At 38.2% G+C, this 18,829-nt stretch overlaps 2 protein-coding genes across 2 annotated transcripts; both read left to right on the top strand.

Annotated features, from left to right (window-relative positions):
• Window positions 1-9,561: 9,561 nt before the first annotated feature.
• On the top strand, window positions 9,562-14,387 carry LOC102229085 (homeobox protein HMX1-like). Its single transcript, XM_005804817.2, has 3 exons — window positions 9,562-9,757; window positions 11,730-11,924; window positions 12,221-14,387. The coding sequence occupies exons 1-3, from the start codon at window positions 9,562-9,564 to the stop codon at window positions 12,643-12,645; spliced, it is 816 nt and encodes a 271-aa protein (XP_005804874.1). The 3' UTR covers window positions 12,646-14,387.
• A 548-nt stretch (window positions 14,388-14,935) lies between these two features.
• Window positions 14,936-16,240, top strand: LOC102228823 (homeobox protein HMX2-like). The gene is made up of 2 exons (XM_005804816.3): window positions 14,936-15,206; window positions 15,351-16,240. Exons 1-2 carry the CDS (start codon window positions 14,990-14,992, stop codon window positions 15,902-15,904), a joined length of 771 nt encoding a protein of 256 aa, XP_005804873.2. The 5' UTR covers window positions 14,936-14,989; the 3' UTR covers window positions 15,905-16,240.
• Window positions 16,241-18,829: the final 2,589 nt, after the last annotated feature.

Genomic DNA, 18,829 nt, shown 5'->3' with positions numbered 1-18,829 from the left:
ACTTGTTTTTGTCTTCATTTGCAAGCTGGGCATCCTTTTAATTCCTCTGAGTTAAGATGCAGATACTCAGCCTCCAGACTGCTCTGTTTGTCTTCAGTGACAGTTTGGGGCTTTCTCTGCTGGCTGTACATTTGATGACTGTGCTGCCGGACAGCACTGAACTAATGCCATTGACTTCCATAAAGTTAAAGATTTCTGATGATCTGAAGGGTGAAAATAGATCTATGTCTTGACACGATGGCAAATAGTTTTGCCACGAGCTGCAACCATCAGTATTTTAGTTTCTATTGTCATCAACGCACTAATTGTCTTCAACTTTTCCAAGATCAGATTGTAGAATGAAAAAGTCAAGGACTGAAACAAAGGGGACAAAAAGCCATTCCGGGGAAAAACCTGGAACTTGCAGGTGTTCGGAAAACCCCAGGCTGCTGGTTTCACCACCTCTCCAACCAACCGCAGTTTGTCACCATTGACGACTCACATTTCACCCCTAGACTAGAGTCCCTCAAGGTTTGGTTCTTAGCCATCTTCTGTTTACCATCTGGTCAGATCATACACCACCAAGGTCTCTGCTTCGAGACATTTCTTTCTATGCTGATGATACACAGTTGTGTCTCAGTACCAAATCTTCCACTCAGCTTCCTCCACTGTCACAGTGAATTTAAAATATAATTATCATCTAACTTATTCAACTTTAGCCGATAAAAATGGTTGTGAGTATTGCAATCTTCAGAAAAAGGTCTACTTTATGTCCCTCGCTGCAACCTCTACAACTTTTGGGTTCAAACCTTAAGGTGACACCCCACATCTCCCATCTGAGCTCCTAAATGCAACAATACTGAACTACTCCTCAAGACTCATCCCTCCAGCAAGGCCTTCAGCCTTTATTATCTACTCTTTGAGAAGTTTTCTTGAGTTTCTTGAGAGGTGTTATTATTGTGGATGAGAGTGGTGCCCAGAGTACCCAGGATAAGCATCCTTTACCCTATAAAACCTTTTCTACAAGGCTGAGTTCAGCCCCCCAGTGAAGGAAGCTCATTTCAGGCGCTGTGTCTCGTTCTTTCTATCATGGTCTTTATGTCGTGACCATAGACCAGAGCAACGTCAGCATTACTCCAGAGAAGGTCACAATCTATTCGTCTTCTGCTCCATCATGACATTGTAAACAAGCCACCAAGGCACTTGAACTCCTCCAGGCTGACACTGACCCCTGACCCGGTGGTTTACCCATTAATGGTACAATATTCTAATATCTAAAATTCTTAGGGGTAATTTTGCTTTGATGAAACCACCACAATGATTTTGCTTTGGTTGTTTATTTGAAAACTGCTTCTTTCTTTATTTATTTTTTTCTTTACAGACAAAATGGAAAGCCTTTGACAGCCCATACGGTTTTTGTGATCACTGAGGCTGAATTGTTTTACTGTGTTTCTAATAAATGATGCATCAGAGCTTCCCAATGATTGGCTGTTGGATTTCTCTGAGGGTGTAAAGCTGATCTGGGAACTCGGAACAAACTGTGGTTGAGTCAACCCAAAGAGAGTGTAACACTGCCATCTAGTGGTTGCAATGAGTTGTTACATTTTCGTCTGTTCATCATACGCCTTTGGCGCCATTAACAGTAACTTATTTTTCAAAATAAACTGTAAATAATTTACATAATCATTTGTTTTAATGAAATCTGAAGTTAAATGTATGCCTCTTTCCTCAGAAAGCACAAAATAAAGTCATTGAAAAATTGCGTTTTATTGTATAAATCAGTCTTTCCTCCAAACGAAAAAATGAAACTTGAACTTCCGTTTAAAAATGTGCTCTTTGCTGCCCTCAGCTGGTCAGATCTGCACATGTAATCCCTTATAACTGTATTTGGAGAAGTCAATATTATTAAGGTTTTAGATTAGATATTCTGTCAATTGGACTTTTGACTTTGTGTTTCTTTACCTTCACATCTTTAAGTCATGAACTTGTGTGACGTTCACAGCTGATATAAATTAAAAACGAAGCTTGAACCCACGAACACTAATGTTGAAAGGATTCCAAGAACCAAATTGCTGCAAAACGAAGTTGTTGGGTTATATTTTTTTTCTTTTTAAACCCACAGATCGCGTTTTGTCCTACAAAAAAAAAGTAAACTGCATATTTATTTCGAGTTTTGGAAACGGCATCATGAACCTCAGATCAGCTCCGTTTGGACTGTTCAGAAAATGAGAAGAGAACGACACACTTGTAGCACTTCAACAAAACTTGTGTGGGTTTCTGTTTGACCTCTGACCTGTTCTGACTCAGATGCTGAGAAGAAAAAAAACTTCTCGGTCACAGCGGAAAGTAACGCCTTTCATCGCCATTTTTACAAATAATAATGGTATTATTATTAATTATTATTATAATTGTTTTTTATTCTCACTAATAATAATAATAATAATAATAATAATAATAATAATAATAATAATGATCATCATCCTCGGTAATTATTGTCATTGTTACAGCGATATATGTTGAGCTCAAACTTTCGAAATGACGTCGTCAGTTGGTTCTACGTCTTTTTTTACTTTTAAAGTAACTATTTTCATGCAGGCTACATTTAGTTTCGTATTTAAAAAATGAAACTTCTAAAACACTAAGAATGTAAAAGGTAGTTGGGGAGGCGTCATAATTTCCTTTGAGCTGCTTGGTAGCAGATTTGGGTTTTTAGATGAAATGCTCCTTCGATTTTTTTTTTTTTTTACTTATTATTCTTTGTTGTTGCTGCTGTTTTATTTTAAATTCCCACATCTCACATAGCGCTGAATTGTTTCTTTTTTCTATTAAAGTTTTGCAAGTTTGTGTTTATTTTTTCTACATCGAATTAATTTTCAGATTCATAAAGTTCATAAATTATTATTTTGTTCATCAAGTTTGAGTTAGATCACGAGTTTTCATTTTTTTAAAAAAAATCTAATTCTCATTTTCTCTCGCTCTTTCTCGTTTTCTTTCTGTCTTTCCTTCTTGTTGTGTTTTTATTATTATTATTTTTACCCGTCATCGATCAAGATTTGGCTTACAACTTAATTTTTTATCTAAAAAAAAAAATCTGCGGGTTTTTTTTTAGATAAAAAAAACACCCGCAGCAAAGTTCGCAAGAACAGACAGAAACATGTTGAGTAGACTTCTGCGATTTGAGCAAAGCGATGCATGTCCAAGTTTGTCAAACTCAATGAAATATTTAGAAAATAAAATTACAGCTTATTTTAGATTTTCTGAATCAAAAGAAAAAAACACTTCAGCATTTTCTCTCCAGGCTCTTTGGGCCGTTTTTAGCTTATCGTGAACAAAAATGTGATGTTGCAGATAAGTTAATCAAATATTGTAAGAAAGAAAAACGGAATAAAACAGGCCTTGTCCCCGTGTGACTGGGGTGGAGGTTGTGGGTTGGATTCCCAGCAGGGCAGCGGCAGCAGCGGGGACTTGCGTGACAAGAAGAGGGAAAACAGGACGAGTTTTCTGGAGAAATGTGTCCTGAGGGCAGCTGAGCTTTATGGACTCTTTCATCTTTCATCTATGTTTAATCAGGAGGTTGTCAGAGACCAGCAGCCCGCGATTATTATTATTATTATTATTATTATTATTATTATTATTATTATTATTATTATTATTATTATTATTATTATTATTATTATTATTATTATTATTATTATTCAACTCTTGCGTTTTATAATTCATGCCATTTATTTAAAGTCCTGTGTTGTTTTTGTATTTTACAATAAAGAATGACCCTGGATACTAATTATTATTATTATTGTTATTATTATTATTATTATTATTATTATTATTAGGGTGAACAATTCCCTTCTTGGAAATGAACTGATTTGAATTTTACTTTTGTTTAGTTTATTTCAATTTAGTCCGCAATTATAAAGATTTTTCACTGAAAAGTTCCACTGGATTATTTTGGTTTGATTTTATTGGTGTATTTGTTTAGTTTTTTTTTACCAGTATTTTTGTTTGTTACTCTCAAAGATTATTTTCTTCACTCCAATAAGAGGTTTTAAATAATCTAGCCATAGTGACTAAAAGAAGAGTCCTGCAGCTCGCAGTGATCCTTCAGGGTCCATGATTTATTGAGAAATATGGACGCTGTGTATGTAAGCTAATATGACAGAAGTGCTTTGACCTCGGGGGGAGGAGACTGAAGCAGCTCCTTGAGTGTTCTAGGCTCGGTTCTCACGCGATTTCTCGATCAGAGGGGTCTCCCGCTCCATGTTCTGCTGCTGCTCTCTGTTGTAGTTATTAAAGTTCATGTGTAAAGGCTGAGTGCACCGAGGGAAACAGTGGATGCAAAAATGGGGAATGGAAGCTCTATTTTGGGAACTTGAAATGCCTCAGATGTGAGTTTTTAATCAAGAGGTCTTTCCATATTCTTGACCTTTTGACCCTGTTTTTCTGGCCCAGCTGCAGACATCAGGGAAGCTGATGCTTTCTCATTGATCTGATGGTCCGTAAACCTTTTTATTGTTGTTCTCCGTCAGAAGTGCTCCTTTATTACCAACCCACGGGGATGAAACCTGCTTCCTGTGCATGCATACTCCACTCCTGACTATTCCCACATGATTCCTGATCCCTTCCACTGTATATGGAGCCATGTTTTCCGCAGACGGACATGGGAATCACATAGAAGCATGATTCTAGTCAATACAAATGGCTTCAAGCACAGTATGAGCTCAAAGCAGCAGGCATTTCCCCTCCTTTGTGCCAAACTGACAGCACGGTTCTAACGGGGTTAATTTGGAGTCCAGGGGTTAAACAAACAGGCATTAATAGTTTGTTTAGCCAAACCTATTGTATTTTATGCCGTAAAGGGTTCAAATTAGGCAAATCACAACCAAGACAGGCAACATGAGTCTTGTAGAAGTTTTTCTGATGTTTTTGCAGCAAAGCAAGCAGCTCAGAGTGAATAAGGCTCATGGTGCAGTGAGGTGAGAGCTAATGGGGATTAGGCAGAACAAGTATGTGTCAGTCTCAGTGGTTGTGGTCTGCAGCACTTTCTCAGTGTTTCTGAGCAGGTTTAAAACACACCTTAGGCTCGGTTTTCTGTTAAACAACAGCAAGAACCAGGTCTGTATCTGAAAGCAAATCTGAGAGATGGAAAATTCTGCTTTTTTTTTTTTTAAAGAAGAAATATCAAGCAAGGAGAGTGAAGGCTGCAGAAAGAGAGGCTAAAAACCCAGACAGATCTGTCATTATGAGTCCACTCTGTGCTCCATGTGGCATAAAAAGGGCCCTTCTGGTTGAGTGACTCTGTTAAGACGTCTGGACCTCGCTGACCTCGTACACTCTTGTCATTCTGGGACGTGGCTTTGACCTCAACACCTCGTATTGTTGAAGAAGCCCATTAAAAAGGCACAAAATTATGACAATGTGATCATTTCTAGTTTTCCAGAAACAAAATATGCAGTTAAACCGAGGATGAGAGCGACATAAATCACGAGCAACATTAATTGTGGTCAATGTTTTTATCATTTATTAACTTGTTCTTTTGTACAAAACTGTAATATATATATATATATATATATATATATATATATGTATATATATATATATATATATATATATATATATATATATATATATATATATATATATATATATATAAAAGACTACATACAAAATTATCATTCTTCAAGTCTCTTTTTCTTTAGAGAAACACACTATGATCTCATACATGGTCATTGTAGTTGTGGTCATTCATTTATTTAGGTGTGCAGTCATTATAAAGTGATCAACATGCAGTTTATTCAGCTCTTTTACACAGATTGAAATGTTGTTTCTCTTCAATATTTTATTTGTTTGGTGGTGGGAAATGTACAAAAAGCAAATAAATTGCTCCACCTGTGTTGCTTGGATTACCAAACAAAAATGCTGTTTTAAAGATTACCATGTGATTACCATGTGATTACCATTGACAGATTACTTAAAATTATTTTTATCATGAACGCTTTATGGCATACAAAATGAAGCTGCAGTTTGAACAACCTTCACCTGCTGCTTTAAAAAAAAGCAGCAGCAATCTATACACCATTGTTAAATGCTGTATTTTTATGATTTTATGATTTTAGAGAGAAAAAAACGAGTCATTTCAAACCTTTTCCACCTTCAATGTGACATGCATTGTGTACAATTCCTCTATTAGAGGGAAAATATCCAATAAATTGGTCTGATCACATGTAGTGTATCACAACATTGCGTTGCTGAACCAACTTATTAAGTTCCAGCGTTCAGTGTTCACTGAACGTCAGCAGATTAACAATGAATTAAAACTCAGACACACCATTTGCTCAATTTCATCCTTTAGTTGGATATTTCTGCAATTTTATTTTTGTTTTAACTGTATTTTGTTTTTATTGTTTAAAGTGCTTTGAACTGCCTTGCTGCTAAATGTGCTATACAAAATAAACCTGAAAAAACTAGATAAAGCCAGTTTTCAGAGATATCATGCAGGGTTTTAAGGTGTGGAAGCATGTCTTATGGGCTGATGAAGCCTTGAACTTTGAACCTTCGATTCAAAAGGCTCAAACGTTTTGAAATGTCAGTCAGTTTCAACCCAAAACCTTCTGCTGGTGTCTGCTGGAGAAGAGTGTCAAATGTTAAGAGTCTGACATTTAACACAAAAATACCGAGGGAGGATTTTAAGCAGTGGGGTTTGCGTGAACTTTAACATACGACTATTTTTAACATCAGAATCCTGTAATTTTCATTGTCTTGTATTTGGCTTTGGTCACAGGGTTAAAGCTGTCTGGACTTTTCTTTGAGAAACAAAAAAAACACATCACTCCTGCACCAACCAGAGTCAAACTAAATAGGATTTAAATCAAAGTGAACCTGACCGTCCTGACGAGCTCTTGCATCTTTTTGCATGGGAATGCAATGTGTGTTTTGTTTTTAAGTTGGCTGTCCAAGTTATGGTTATTTATTTAGGGTAGAGGCAAAATAGTCACAAATAAAACATTGACCCTGATGATGAAGCTGTACCCATCTAGAAAAAGTGTGAGTTCTCAAGTGTGAGTTTGCTAGTTTTGCCTGAAAAATCTCCAGGTTATTAATTGTACATATTTTTTCTTCAGCTTTTCTGTGCTCTACAGGAAATTAGAAACATATCAGACGCCAAATGTAAATCATTCTGTGCACACAAATTCCCTCCAGAGCTCAGTGGAGGTGTTAAACTGCAAATAGCCACCAGGCTATTAGATTCATAAGCGATTACTGCAAAGAGGATTTCACAAAGTAACTTCAGGGGTGCAGCAGAGAACTGTAAGAGCATTTTTTTTTTCTTTTGGGTAAAAGAAACAAACTGTTGATCTCTTTCTCGCTGACAAGATTTTTTTTATTATTATTTTTTTTGCGCATTCTGTTTATTTCACTAATCCCCACCATCAGTAAAGGGTTTGTATGTTGTTTTCTGTGAAAAGTGAGCGCAGTCGAGCAAAACTGTGCAGCCTGGAATGTTCTGAGCTTCTGAGCATTTCTCTCTTCTTTTTTTTTTTTTTAACACTGCTTTACTTTTTAAAAAGCTTGACTTACAGATGAAAGTCAAGCTTCTCAAAATGTTAAAATCCGATTACAACTCCAAGCACACAGTGGCATTTTACTCCACTTTTCACAGCTCCTTAGATGACTAAACATTCCCCACCTCCAGGAACGCTCGCAGTCAGTCCATCTATGGGCTTTAAGGCTCAAACTCCCAATAATTTCCCCCATGAACAATCAGCGGCTTGAAGGCTCTGAGAGGATCCGCTAACCGTGGCGAAATACCTCTGTGTCAGTTTGTCAGAGCAGGATGGAGAAAATGTTCTGACCTGGAAGGTTAAGTTATTGTTGGGCTTCGAAACTCATCACTGATTGGTTCATTAAGTCTGTCAGAGGCAGAGCTCAGTCACAAAACCACGTGACAAGTTTGTTCAGGCTGGACAAAAATAAACAAACAAGCAGGCTGGAAATAACTGTGGGCTACAATTTTTTATTGTGACATTTTACGAGAGGATATCTTCATGTTCCTTTACTTAATGAGAAACTTTATCATTATTATGACTAGGATTGTTTAAATTAACGACCTACAGTATATGCAATAATACATGCCAATAATTTGGGGGGTTAAATTTGAGCATTAGTAATATTTTTTTTTCTCATCGTCATGATTATTATTTTTGTTATTTTGATTCTTCACATACACACATTGTAGAAAATATGGAACACAAACAGCTGTCACAGAAGACGACTTAGAAGGAAGGAAAAACGAAAGATCATAAGACAGAAAAAAGAAAAAATGAAAGAAAGAACAAAAGAAAAGAACAAAAAGATACAATCACACACTGGTTAGAAAAAGTACAAAAGTAAAATAAAAGTACAATGTATATCTATCTATCTATCTATCTATCTATCTATCTATCTATCTATCTATCTATCTATCTATCTATCTATCTATCTATCTATCTATTAATCTGACAAACAAGTGACTTTTGGAAAAAAACACCTTTCACGTAGGTAACAGGCAAACCTTTCATCAAGCAAACATTTATATATATATAGAATATTTTATGAGTCAAATGTCTAATCTTGAATGTCATGTTTTCGTTAGTTGTAAATAAAAAAAATATCATAATTAACACAAAAAAGGCATAAAAATAACAGTCTGTGTGTAACCTACATAATGCGTTTCATATCACTAAGTGCAATCCTTATTTCTGTATGTTAAAGCAGCAAACAAACACGTCACAAACACATGTGATGTCTTGATGTTTTTCCTGTCCGAGGAAAACTACAACACTCAAAACGGAAGTTTAACATAAAATATGTGAAATTTTAGAATAGATGTTTTTGCATTAGCAGCTTTATTGTCAACCAAACATCGAAATTGTCTCCAGAATTGATCAATTAAAGGTTTTCTGGGCCCTCGGCTGCTTTGACATTTTTTCCTGCCGTCTCCTGTTGAGTGCAATTACGTTTTCTGAAGGGGACAAAAACAACACAGGAGATGTGGGAAAATGACCATTGGAACAAAAACAAGCTTCCCCTTTTTCCGATCGTCTTAAATCTATTCTGAAAATCAGTTTTAGAAACAGAAATGAAGGCGTGCATGCACAGATGTAACCGATAGGCGGTACTGTGCCATCCTCGGGACGCGCCGTCCATCTCCAGCCCCGAGGACATCACCGTATCACTGCGTGGCTTTCCTCCTAATTGACCTAAATCCAGTTTCTCTGCTGTCCCTAACGGCGGACTATCACACAGCCTGCGAGATAAGCTACGAGGAAACAACGCTGTGGAGCTTTTTCACCCTCTCTCTCTTTCTCTCTCTCTCTCTCGGAGTAGTTAATACCTCTGCCTTTCTGTCCTCAGATCAACCCCAACGTGAGTTTTGCGCCTGGATCTCCAACAACGGGACCTCTTGGAGTGCGTCGCGATGATTTACGTCGAGCAGAAAGAACTGACGTCTCTCCCAGGAAGGATTTTATAATATTCTCATCCGTGGGATTTTTTTTTTTTTTTAAGGTGCAAAAACCAACTGGCTCCATAAGCGCAAAAGTCGTAATGTTAGACGGTAAGGCGCCGAGATCGCAACTCGGTGCTCCGTCATTTTACATCGAGAATCTGCTGCGGACATCCGGCGCGGATTCCTCGGCGGGAGAGAGCGTGGAGACCTCCGGGTTCAAAGTTTGGGGGGCTGCGCCCTTCCCGATGGTCAGTAGGGTGCTGGAAACGGGACAGCCGCTTCAAAAAACTGGAGGTGAGTTCCCATCTTGCGCCTTTCTTTGCTGGCTCGAAACAGCTGCACTGTAAAAATGACTTTTGGAGGATATTAAATTTTACCTATTCAAATTACTTTAAATGTTGTAGTAGCCAGTTCGAATAAATCAACTACTTTTATGTTGGTAACACGCCTTAGCCAAACGTTTAGTTTGTTGTTTTTAGCAGATGCTGTTAACTCAGCTATAGCTACTGTGTCCAGAGAACAGCAGAGGCGCCTCCAGAAGGTTTTCAGAGGGGTGACCAGATGGGGTGCCTCGGCTAAATCTAGGAGCTGGCACACCAAGACCAAATGAGAAAACAAAATTTCAGCAGTTTTATAACAATGTGACTAAACAGAGGGAGGCGTGGCCCGGAGTGAGTGGGCATTAATGAAGTTTTGTCAAGGTAGATATTGCACCTCATAAATAAAGTGTTACCATCTGTGCCGTTAAATTAATGTTAATACAAAGATTTACAAGAGTGGCAGGTGCCTCCCCTTCTCCCGTCCCACGGTTTCTATTCTGTTATTCTCTTTTGTATTTTTTATTTTATTTTCAATGTTTCAGATTTTCAGTTTAACTGGGTTAAACTGAAAATAACTCATTTTCCCTCTACATTAAATAAAGTATTCCAAATTTGATAATGAGTGAATATATCAACTCAGAAAAATGTAAAAACTATCATAAGACTTGTTGTGATTGAGAAACCTTCTATGTAGGCTTAAAAAATAGGTTTGTGCTAAGCTAGTTTATTGATAGCGCTAATGCTAAAGTCACTTCCACGCTAACCTTCTCAACTCTGAGTTTAAGATGATTTAGTTAGTGCGTATGCATGGGAAATTTTTGCTATTAAAATGGTACACTTGTCACTTTCTCATAATAAATTAAAAAGGTTTATTACTGTAACCCGCCTCTTGCCCAATGGCTGCTGGAGACGGACACAAGCCCCCCTCACGACCTAGCAAGTGTAAGTGTTTTAGATAACATAACGAATGCATAATAGACAGCTTATTACCATTTCTCTCAATTTTAATGCCGTCATCACATACTATTCATTATTTTGGTCTCTTTTTAATATAGAACAACCAAAATGAATATAGATATCTTTAAAATGTTTGAATAAACAAGTAACGTTTCAAAATTCCAGTCGTTTTTTTAAACATCATTTTTTTAATTTTTTTTTTTTTTTAATCAGTGTAATAAAGGTTAAGTATCCTAGATAGAAGAGCTGATTGTTTTCCTTTGTGACAATCATGGATAATTGTATCCGGGGAGACGGCAACAGTGGGAATTGTCCAATTTAGACAACATTTGTGTTATAATAAGATAATGAAATTACCCATCACCTCTCCTTTATAATGTTTAGAGCTTAGTTTGTAACACATGACCTGGATAACCCTTTTCTAAAAGTTTCTTCACGAATAAACAACCCAACTCTCCAATTAGTCGCTTCCATTTAGGCAAATTGGCAAGGAGAAAATAAAACTTAAACAATGTTTGATTGTTTCTGAGGACAAATAGCTTAAAGTACAAACACTAAGGCATAAAAGGCTCCTAAATAAATTAGTTTAATTTCTACTTCTTAAGCACTCCAGCTATTTTTAAATTTCTGAACTTTACTCACTCAAGAAAAATGGTTAAGTTTTTATTTGTTTTACTTGTACAAAATGACAACAGCTGTCTCAAAGCTAGTAGCTTAGCTTTGGATCTAGATCAACTTTAGCATTAGCTAAGTTGCTAATGTGGGATACAAACTTCCGAATTTGCCCCAAAGAGGAAATTTTTATCAACTTCAAATCTGATCACAATTTGTAATGAGACCAACAACTGCTAGATGTAGATCATTTTAATAGATAAAGCTACCAGGATTTTTTTATTGTGTGTCTGCTCTAATATTTAACCCTTGTTTTTCTCAGGTGCAAATGTTGTTTTGAGGTAATAATTTTTTCTTTTCTCCGTTTTTCTCCACAGATATTTATGGGTCCAGCATCACAGATAAATGGGGGGTCCATGCAACACAGAGACGAGGGGATTACCAAGTTTTACCAGAGTCAGCGGAGGAGAGCGACGAATCAGAGGAGAAGAGAGACGATAGTTTAACAAATGACAAAGAGGAAGAAAGTGTGCAGTCTCCCTGCATCCTCGGGGAGGATAACTGTGATACAGGTAAGTTACAACCACAATGTGAAGAATTGTATTTTACAGTTTGTATGAGTTGATTTGTTACAACTTACGAAAATGATTTTCTGGTGCTTCAAAAACTGAAATATTGTCGTCTTTTTGGCAATTTTGTTCAACGTTTTCAAGATTGCTGAAGTATCTAAGTCTGATTGAACCTGGTGCATAAAGTCTCCGGGTCCAAATGGCTATGATATATTTATCCGATATCACAGGCTGATATACTGGTTCTCACAAAAAAAGAACAACTACGATAAACAAACAAAATCTCTTTTTGCTCGCAGGTGAAGTCAAAATGCTGCGGAAGAAGAAGACGCGGACCGTGTTCAGCCGTACCCAGGTCTTCCAGCTGGAGTCCACCTTCGACCTGAAGCGCTACCTGAGCAGCACAGAGCGAGCCGGGCTGGCCGCCTCGCTGCAGCTCACGGAGACGCAGGTCAAGATCTGGTTTCAAAACCGCAGGAACAAGTGGAAACGCCAGATCACCGCCGACATAGAAAGCGGTGGAGCCGTCATACCTTACGCCGCCCACAGGGTCGTCAGAGTTCCTGTGGTGTACCGAGAGGACATTGGCACGCCTCTGACTCTGGGCGGCCTGCCTCAGGTGTCGCCGCCACTTATTGGGGTCTCAGATCCCACCTGTCCACTGACTGGGCATCTCACCCACCCATTGATGTTTATGTCACCACCGGTGACAGGACTGGTATGATGTAGGGAGGTTTGGAAGTAAAGAGACGCTATTAGCAATTCTAAAACACTAATTTAGATGCCTTGATGTCTTTTAACTGTTTGTCTTGGAAAAAGGCAAGAGGAGTCTGGTTCTCAGCCCAGGGCAGGTTTCCGTCATGGGGCGGCACCAGTGGTTCAAAAAACAATTCTGTCATTTACACCTCAACTGAGTTTTCTCTTGGATATTTTTGTGTCCTGTTAAGGCTTACTCGGTGTTGAGAACCGTGTAAGCAGATATCCAGGACTAAAGTAAATTTATAAAACTGCTGAATATCGACATTCTCCATTTTCGTAAGGAATCTGGAATCTTTGAATCATCTGAACTATAAGATAAATATATATATTTAACTGGAATAATCTCTGGTGAACAGGGATTCTTTTTCTTTTATGGTCAGTATTGTCACGTACATCTTCTAAAGGCAACTCCCAGCAGGATTATGCCTCCTTCTCAAACTTAATCTCAAACTGGCTTCTTCAAGATTATAATAAATTCACCGTATTACTGTGGCTTTCACAGTCTTAAGATCTTAATCCGATAGAAAAACTTTAGGAAAAAGATTTATGTTGTGGATGTGCAGCACTCTGACAATTATCTAAGCTGGCTGGTGAATACTGTAATGTGAAAAGTAGTTTCTTTTATTATTATTCACACTTCAGATCATGATGGGTTTTTTATATCAGACAGGGACGACCTGATGAAAATACATTATGGACTTTTTCAATGACGGTTTCATTTATTAAAAGGGTCAAAACTTACTCAGATCAACCTGGGAAAACATTATTGTCCACTTTAAATAATAAATCAACTATGATGAACAACGGTTTTGGAAGCTGATTTCCATTTTACCAGCCACATTCGCTTGATTGAATATTTAATTTAGGCTAGAGCATCTAAAAAAGCAGCAATTTGTGGCCTGATCTGAAGAAATTCAAGGACAGTTTAGCAGAAAAGTCATTTATATTTGTCAGTCTGGGAAGGTTTTCAAAGGGATTTTAATGGGTTTAGAGCTACAGTGAACCACATTGACACAAAGAGCTGCCAGCCAACCAAAAATACTCCATAAGCACATCAACAATTCATCCAAGCTGCTCCTTACTGGAAAAATCATGACTAAAGCTATCGGGACCCAAGACATGGGACATGAAAGAGGACAATGATCCAGAGCACACCATCAATCTCACCTCTGACTGTTTAAGAAAAAAGAAAAAGGGAAAGTTTTGTAGTGGCCTAGTCCAAGTCTGGACTAGGTCGCAAGCTACAACTTGAACCTATTTGAGTTGGCATGATCATAAACAGGTTGTTTGTGCTTAAAAAAAACAACAATTGTGGCTTATTACCAACAATTCTGTGAAAAACGTGGACTAAAACACAATGAAAGCTATTTCATTGCCTCTTTAGGGACAGTTACTGTTTTCTTATTAAATGCTATCATCATTTCAAAATGGCAATTTTCTAGTTGTTCTGCTTTCACAAGTAAGGCAAAAATAAATAAACTGGGAAATTATTTTTCATAGTGTATTTGGAGGCTAGTTTAAATCACACAAATCGTCCGGCAAATTCCTTCATCGCTTAAAATGTTTACTATGTAATCACTATAAATCAATCAGTTACAAAAACACATTTTATTATTTGTGAGTTTTCATGCCGTTAGAATCACGACAATAACTGTAATCACGACTCACACCTACTATTATGTATTTTGTTATTTAAGAGAATTTTCATACAGGCCTTTGTACACTTTTTGAGTCACAAATGTGAATAAAATGTATGCACCAAGATGCACAACAGCTTCCATGTGTTTCGGATGAGTGTGCATGCACCAATATGAGCCTAAACTGAACTGAAATCCAGATGAAGGAGTTCAGAGTTCAGATCTGCACGGTTCTTAAAGAAACAGAACACCTTCACGCCCTGAACTCATTTTTAGATTATCCGAAAAAAAAATAAAATAAAATAAAAATAAATCCAGTCAAAATTTCAGATTGAGTTTTAAAACTCTTAAACACACGTGAATGCCAGTGGAGCCTTTAATTAATCAATGGAATCTGAATTTAGTTCGCACTATTCGACAGGAAACAACAAATACACATTAATTTTCATGGCTGGGGGAAAAAAAAGAGAAGAAAGTTTTAGGCTACAATATGGCGACCCGACGTGAACGCTGATCCCGCCTCTCGTCTGCTCCCTCAACTCCACCAATCAGAAGCTGCTGATCCCGCACCCTTCCGGGATCACCGGCTCCTGCGAGTGCCAGTCTCAGCGGTGGAAGGGGAGCGATGCGGCTCGGAGAGTCCGAGTGTGGAACCCGGCAGGAGCGCATGAGATGCCCGAGAATATGAGCAAAGAGGACGGGCCGAGTCGGAGCGCATGTTTCACATTCACTATAGACAACATCTTAAACCTGAAGCAGCGGCAAGACGGCGCGCGTTTGGACGCCTTAAAGGAGCAGAGGGACACTGGGAGTAGGAGTGATTTTCAGAGGAGATGCGAGGAGGCATGGGACGTCCCGAGGAAGGATGACAGCGAGTCAGATGAGACAGGTGACTCCCACGTTTCTCTACTTTTAATAAATAAAATAACAAGTAGGCTTTTTTTTAGCAACAGGATTATGCATTAAAGCATGAAAGCGCGCGTTTATTTAATCTGAAAAGGTTTAAGGAGTATTTCGTCACCTCTCTACACAGTGAAGCCCACAGTCCATTCAGCGGAGCGCGGGGAGAGCGCCGCGCCGCTCACCGCTGCCTCCTCTCCGGAGGCGCAAAGCGCGCACGGCCCCGAGCCGCAGCAGCAGCAGCAGCAGCAGCAGCAGCAGCAGCAGCAGTCCGCCGCCGACACCAAAGCCGCGGTCAAGAAGAAGACCCGCACCATCTTCTCCAAGAGGCAGATCTTCCAGCTGGAGGCCACCTTCGACATGAAGCGCTACCTGAGCAGCTCGGAGAGGGCGTGCCTCGCCAGCTCGCTGCAGCTCACGGAGACCCAGGTGAAGATCTGGTTCCAGAACCGCCGCAACAAGCTCAAAAGACAGCTGTCCACGGACATGGAGGGCCCGCTGGCCGCGGAACACTTCGCCGAGGCGGGGAAAAACTCGCAGCTACCGAGTTTTTACAAGGACAGCAGCCTGCTGGGCGGATGTTTGTTACCCATGCCTTTCCCCGTCGTGTATCCGACCGCGAACGCCGCGCCTTACATCTACTTCTCCAACTCTGCCAAATATCTTGGCCTGTTTGACGGAGACTGAGTGGGTTTGTTCTTGGACACTACAGGCGACAATCATCTGCGATCAGTTTATTATATATATATTTTTTTTTTATTAGATCTCCGACCTGGTTCAAAGGAATTCTCATCAAGTCCCAAACATGCATGTGCCACTTTTTTTTCTTTTCATTATTATTATTATTATTATTAATTAATTAATTATTATTTTTTATTATTATTATCATCGCTGTTGTTGGAGTTCATCATCTTCACAGTAAAGGAGCATGTATCAAGTCTCATTTGATCGAATGTACCAAGTGATACATCAGCTTTGTTACCCGCAGTAATACTTCGCTGTGTGTGTGTGTGTGTGTGTGTGTGTGTGTGTGTGTGTGTGTGTGTGTGTGGGTGTGTGTGTGTGTGTGTGTGTGTGTGTGTGAGAGAGAGAGAGAGAGCGCTTCTGATTTTGTGTATTTATATAAGGCCTTATTATTGTTTGTGTTACAGTTTCTGTTCACTTAATATTTGATAAGACTGTTAAACTGTGAACGCAGTTCTACTCATGACAAAGAATTTTGCAATAAAATGTGGAAGATATGCAATCCATACCATCGCCGCTATTTGAACGGAAAACCCGCCTGGCTGCGCATTTACAAGTCTGTGCAGGCGGACTAGTTGCAGAAGAAAGTTTTTTTCCCTCCCCACAGTTTCAAAAGGAAGTCAGTCCATAAATACTCAAAGTAAACCTGAAAAACACCTAAAGTTTTTACTATATTGTCGTGTTTGTGTTTGTTACAGCTTAAGTCAGCGTGAGGCTGAAACACCTGAGAAAGCCAAACTAAAAAGGAGTTACCTCCATAAATCCCATGGTCTCATTTTATTTTACACTTTTATTTATCTTTTGACAACTTAAAAAAAAAAAAAAAGTAACATTTTATTTGAACTGTCAGGTTTTGGCAACAATCACTTTATTGTTTAAACTCATTCATTTAGACTGAAATATCCAAGAGAGATAAAACAGCGAAAAAATATTTTAAAGTTACAAAGTGACTAGGTAAGATTACAAAGAGCTGATTTCTTTGTAATTATAAAGTTTTTAAGATTAAAGGAAATACTGCCACTTACAAATGTTATAAGTGGCAAAGTTCTTGTCTATTGTGAAGCAGTTTCATCTGAAATATTCACAATCACTGATGGAGGTGGTGTTAAAGCTGTGTCTAAGTATGAGAAATGAAATAAGGTTATGATAATCATTATTAGAAAACATCTTTATTCTGAATCTCTAAATTGAACCATTATTCAACAGTTTCCTATAAAAAGTTGTTTTTCTGATTTTTTTTTTTTTTTTTTTTTTTGGAGAAGAAATAATTAAAAGGCACTTTTCCTCTGTGATAAACTCCATGTGCATACTGTGGAGTTAATTATGTTCACAGGGTTTTGGCAGAATATGAAACTGTACACTGAAACATAAAAACGGTGCTTCCTTACAGTGATCTGAGGTCAATTAAACTCCAGAGGGATAATATGTTCTGGAGTTTAAGTGCGAGTCTGTGATGCTGAGCAGGAACTGGCACAGAAAAACAAACTCTTCCTTGTGCTGTTGGTTTGAGTGACGCATCACTGCAGAAACACTGAGGGAACTGGGCGAAATGTGTGTTTAAGCAGACTCACCTCGATGCTTCTGCACACGTTTTTTTTCCTCTTTCTCTAAAGAGGCCGGGGCGAGCCGCACTTTACTCGCCGTTTCCGGGTCACTTGTCCCTTCAGTGCTGGAGCCTGTCGCTGCTTTCTCCCTGTCACAGCCATTCAAGGCCCCGTCGCTGTTAACCTGCTCATTCACCCACTTAGTGCGCCTGCAGATCGCTTGTTGTTTCTGCTGAATTCCTGTCTTTTTTACCTTTGCTGTGTGCGCTTGCATCCTTTGCCAAAAAAAAAAAGGAACAGAAAGTTTTTGTTTTCTAATGTCAAACTGGGGCTCATTTTTGAGTTTGAACTGTAAAAAACAACAAGTCACAGATATAGTTTTATTCCACTCTTTCTTTCTTTTTTCTTTCCTTTGTGTTAATCCATGTATCTATGCTAGAATATCTACTTTAAGGCTCTTAATGAAGCCGTCTAAACTGACTGGCATTAAACGCCAGACGACTTTTAGTGACCAGCTAAGAAGGAATATTTAACTAATAGGCGTACGAATCAACTTTTCTAACATCCGGCGTATAAAATTTCAACTTTGCTTCGTTTCAGATGAAAAGCATAACTTTGGGTTAATTTGTTAATGTAGGCTGGAGTTCATTTTTCTCCATAATTATTAACACCCATAATAAAAATGTACAGAGGGACCCCATATTAATTTATTTTCATGTATTTATTGATTTAATAGAACAATCTAAATCACACTAAAGAACTTACAAAAATACCAACTTTAAATTGAGAACAAATACTAAGCGGCGAACATAAAACATGTTGAGATGTTTTTAATAGATTCATTTTGTGTCACCACTATGAAATAAACTTAGCAGATCTATTTTTATCATGCATAATTTTAGTTTTCCTCAAGTTGCTAAGAAATTCATGGTTTTCTATTTCGCAAAAGTATAAAATACAGTGTCACTTATTTCCTACTCAAAATGGAAAAGATAAGGGAACATTCAATTGTGGTAGACGCCCAGGAAATGGGAACAAGAACATAGGAGGAGGTGAAAAAGGTTTTTAAAAAACCCCAAAAGGCTTCTTTCTAGAAAACTCCAGCAAAGAACAACGTTTGTAGCCCAGCATCTATAAACAGAAACATTTAACAACTTTTATTAACATTTTTACTAGGGGTGTCAGTAATTATGTATTACGCTTTAACTATCAAGGGATAATGAGATAACATGCTTGGATTAGTGTAAACTTAAAGAGCCATAGACAGAACCAAGAGGAACTCAAATGTAGAATATGTCTTTCATAACATTTTGAACCAAATATA

The sequence above is a fragment of the Xiphophorus maculatus genome, chromosome 14 (assembly GCF_002775205.1).
Source record: "Xiphophorus maculatus strain JP 163 A chromosome 14, X_maculatus-5.0-male, whole genome shotgun sequence".
Lineage (NCBI taxonomy): Eukaryota > Metazoa > Chordata > Actinopteri > Cyprinodontiformes > Poeciliidae > Xiphophorus > Xiphophorus maculatus.
Note: the sequence above shows the minus strand (reverse complement) of the source record. Positions and strands in the feature narration are given on the sequence as shown.

Excerpts from the sequence above, each read along its gene's own strand:
- LOC102229085 (XM_005804817.2), top strand. The coding sequence starts at position 9,562 with ATGTTAGACGGTAAGGCGCCGAGATCGCAACTCGGTGCTCCGTCATTT. Across the intron at positions 9,758-11,729 it reads GCCGCTTCAAAAAACTGGAG|ATATTTATGGGTCCAGCATC; the intron begins GTGAGTTCCCAT and ends TTTTCTCCACAG. Across the intron at positions 11,925-12,220 it reads GGAGGATAACTGTGATACAG|GTGAAGTCAAAATGCTGCGG; the intron begins GTAAGTTACAAC and ends TTTTGCTCGCAG.
- LOC102228823 (XM_005804816.3), top strand. The coding sequence starts at position 14,990 with ATGCCCGAGAATATGAGCAAAGAGGACGGGCCGAGTCGGAGCGCATGT. Across the intron at positions 15,207-15,350 it reads CAGCGAGTCAGATGAGACAG|TGAAGCCCACAGTCCATTCA; the intron begins GTGACTCCCACG and ends CTCTCTACACAG.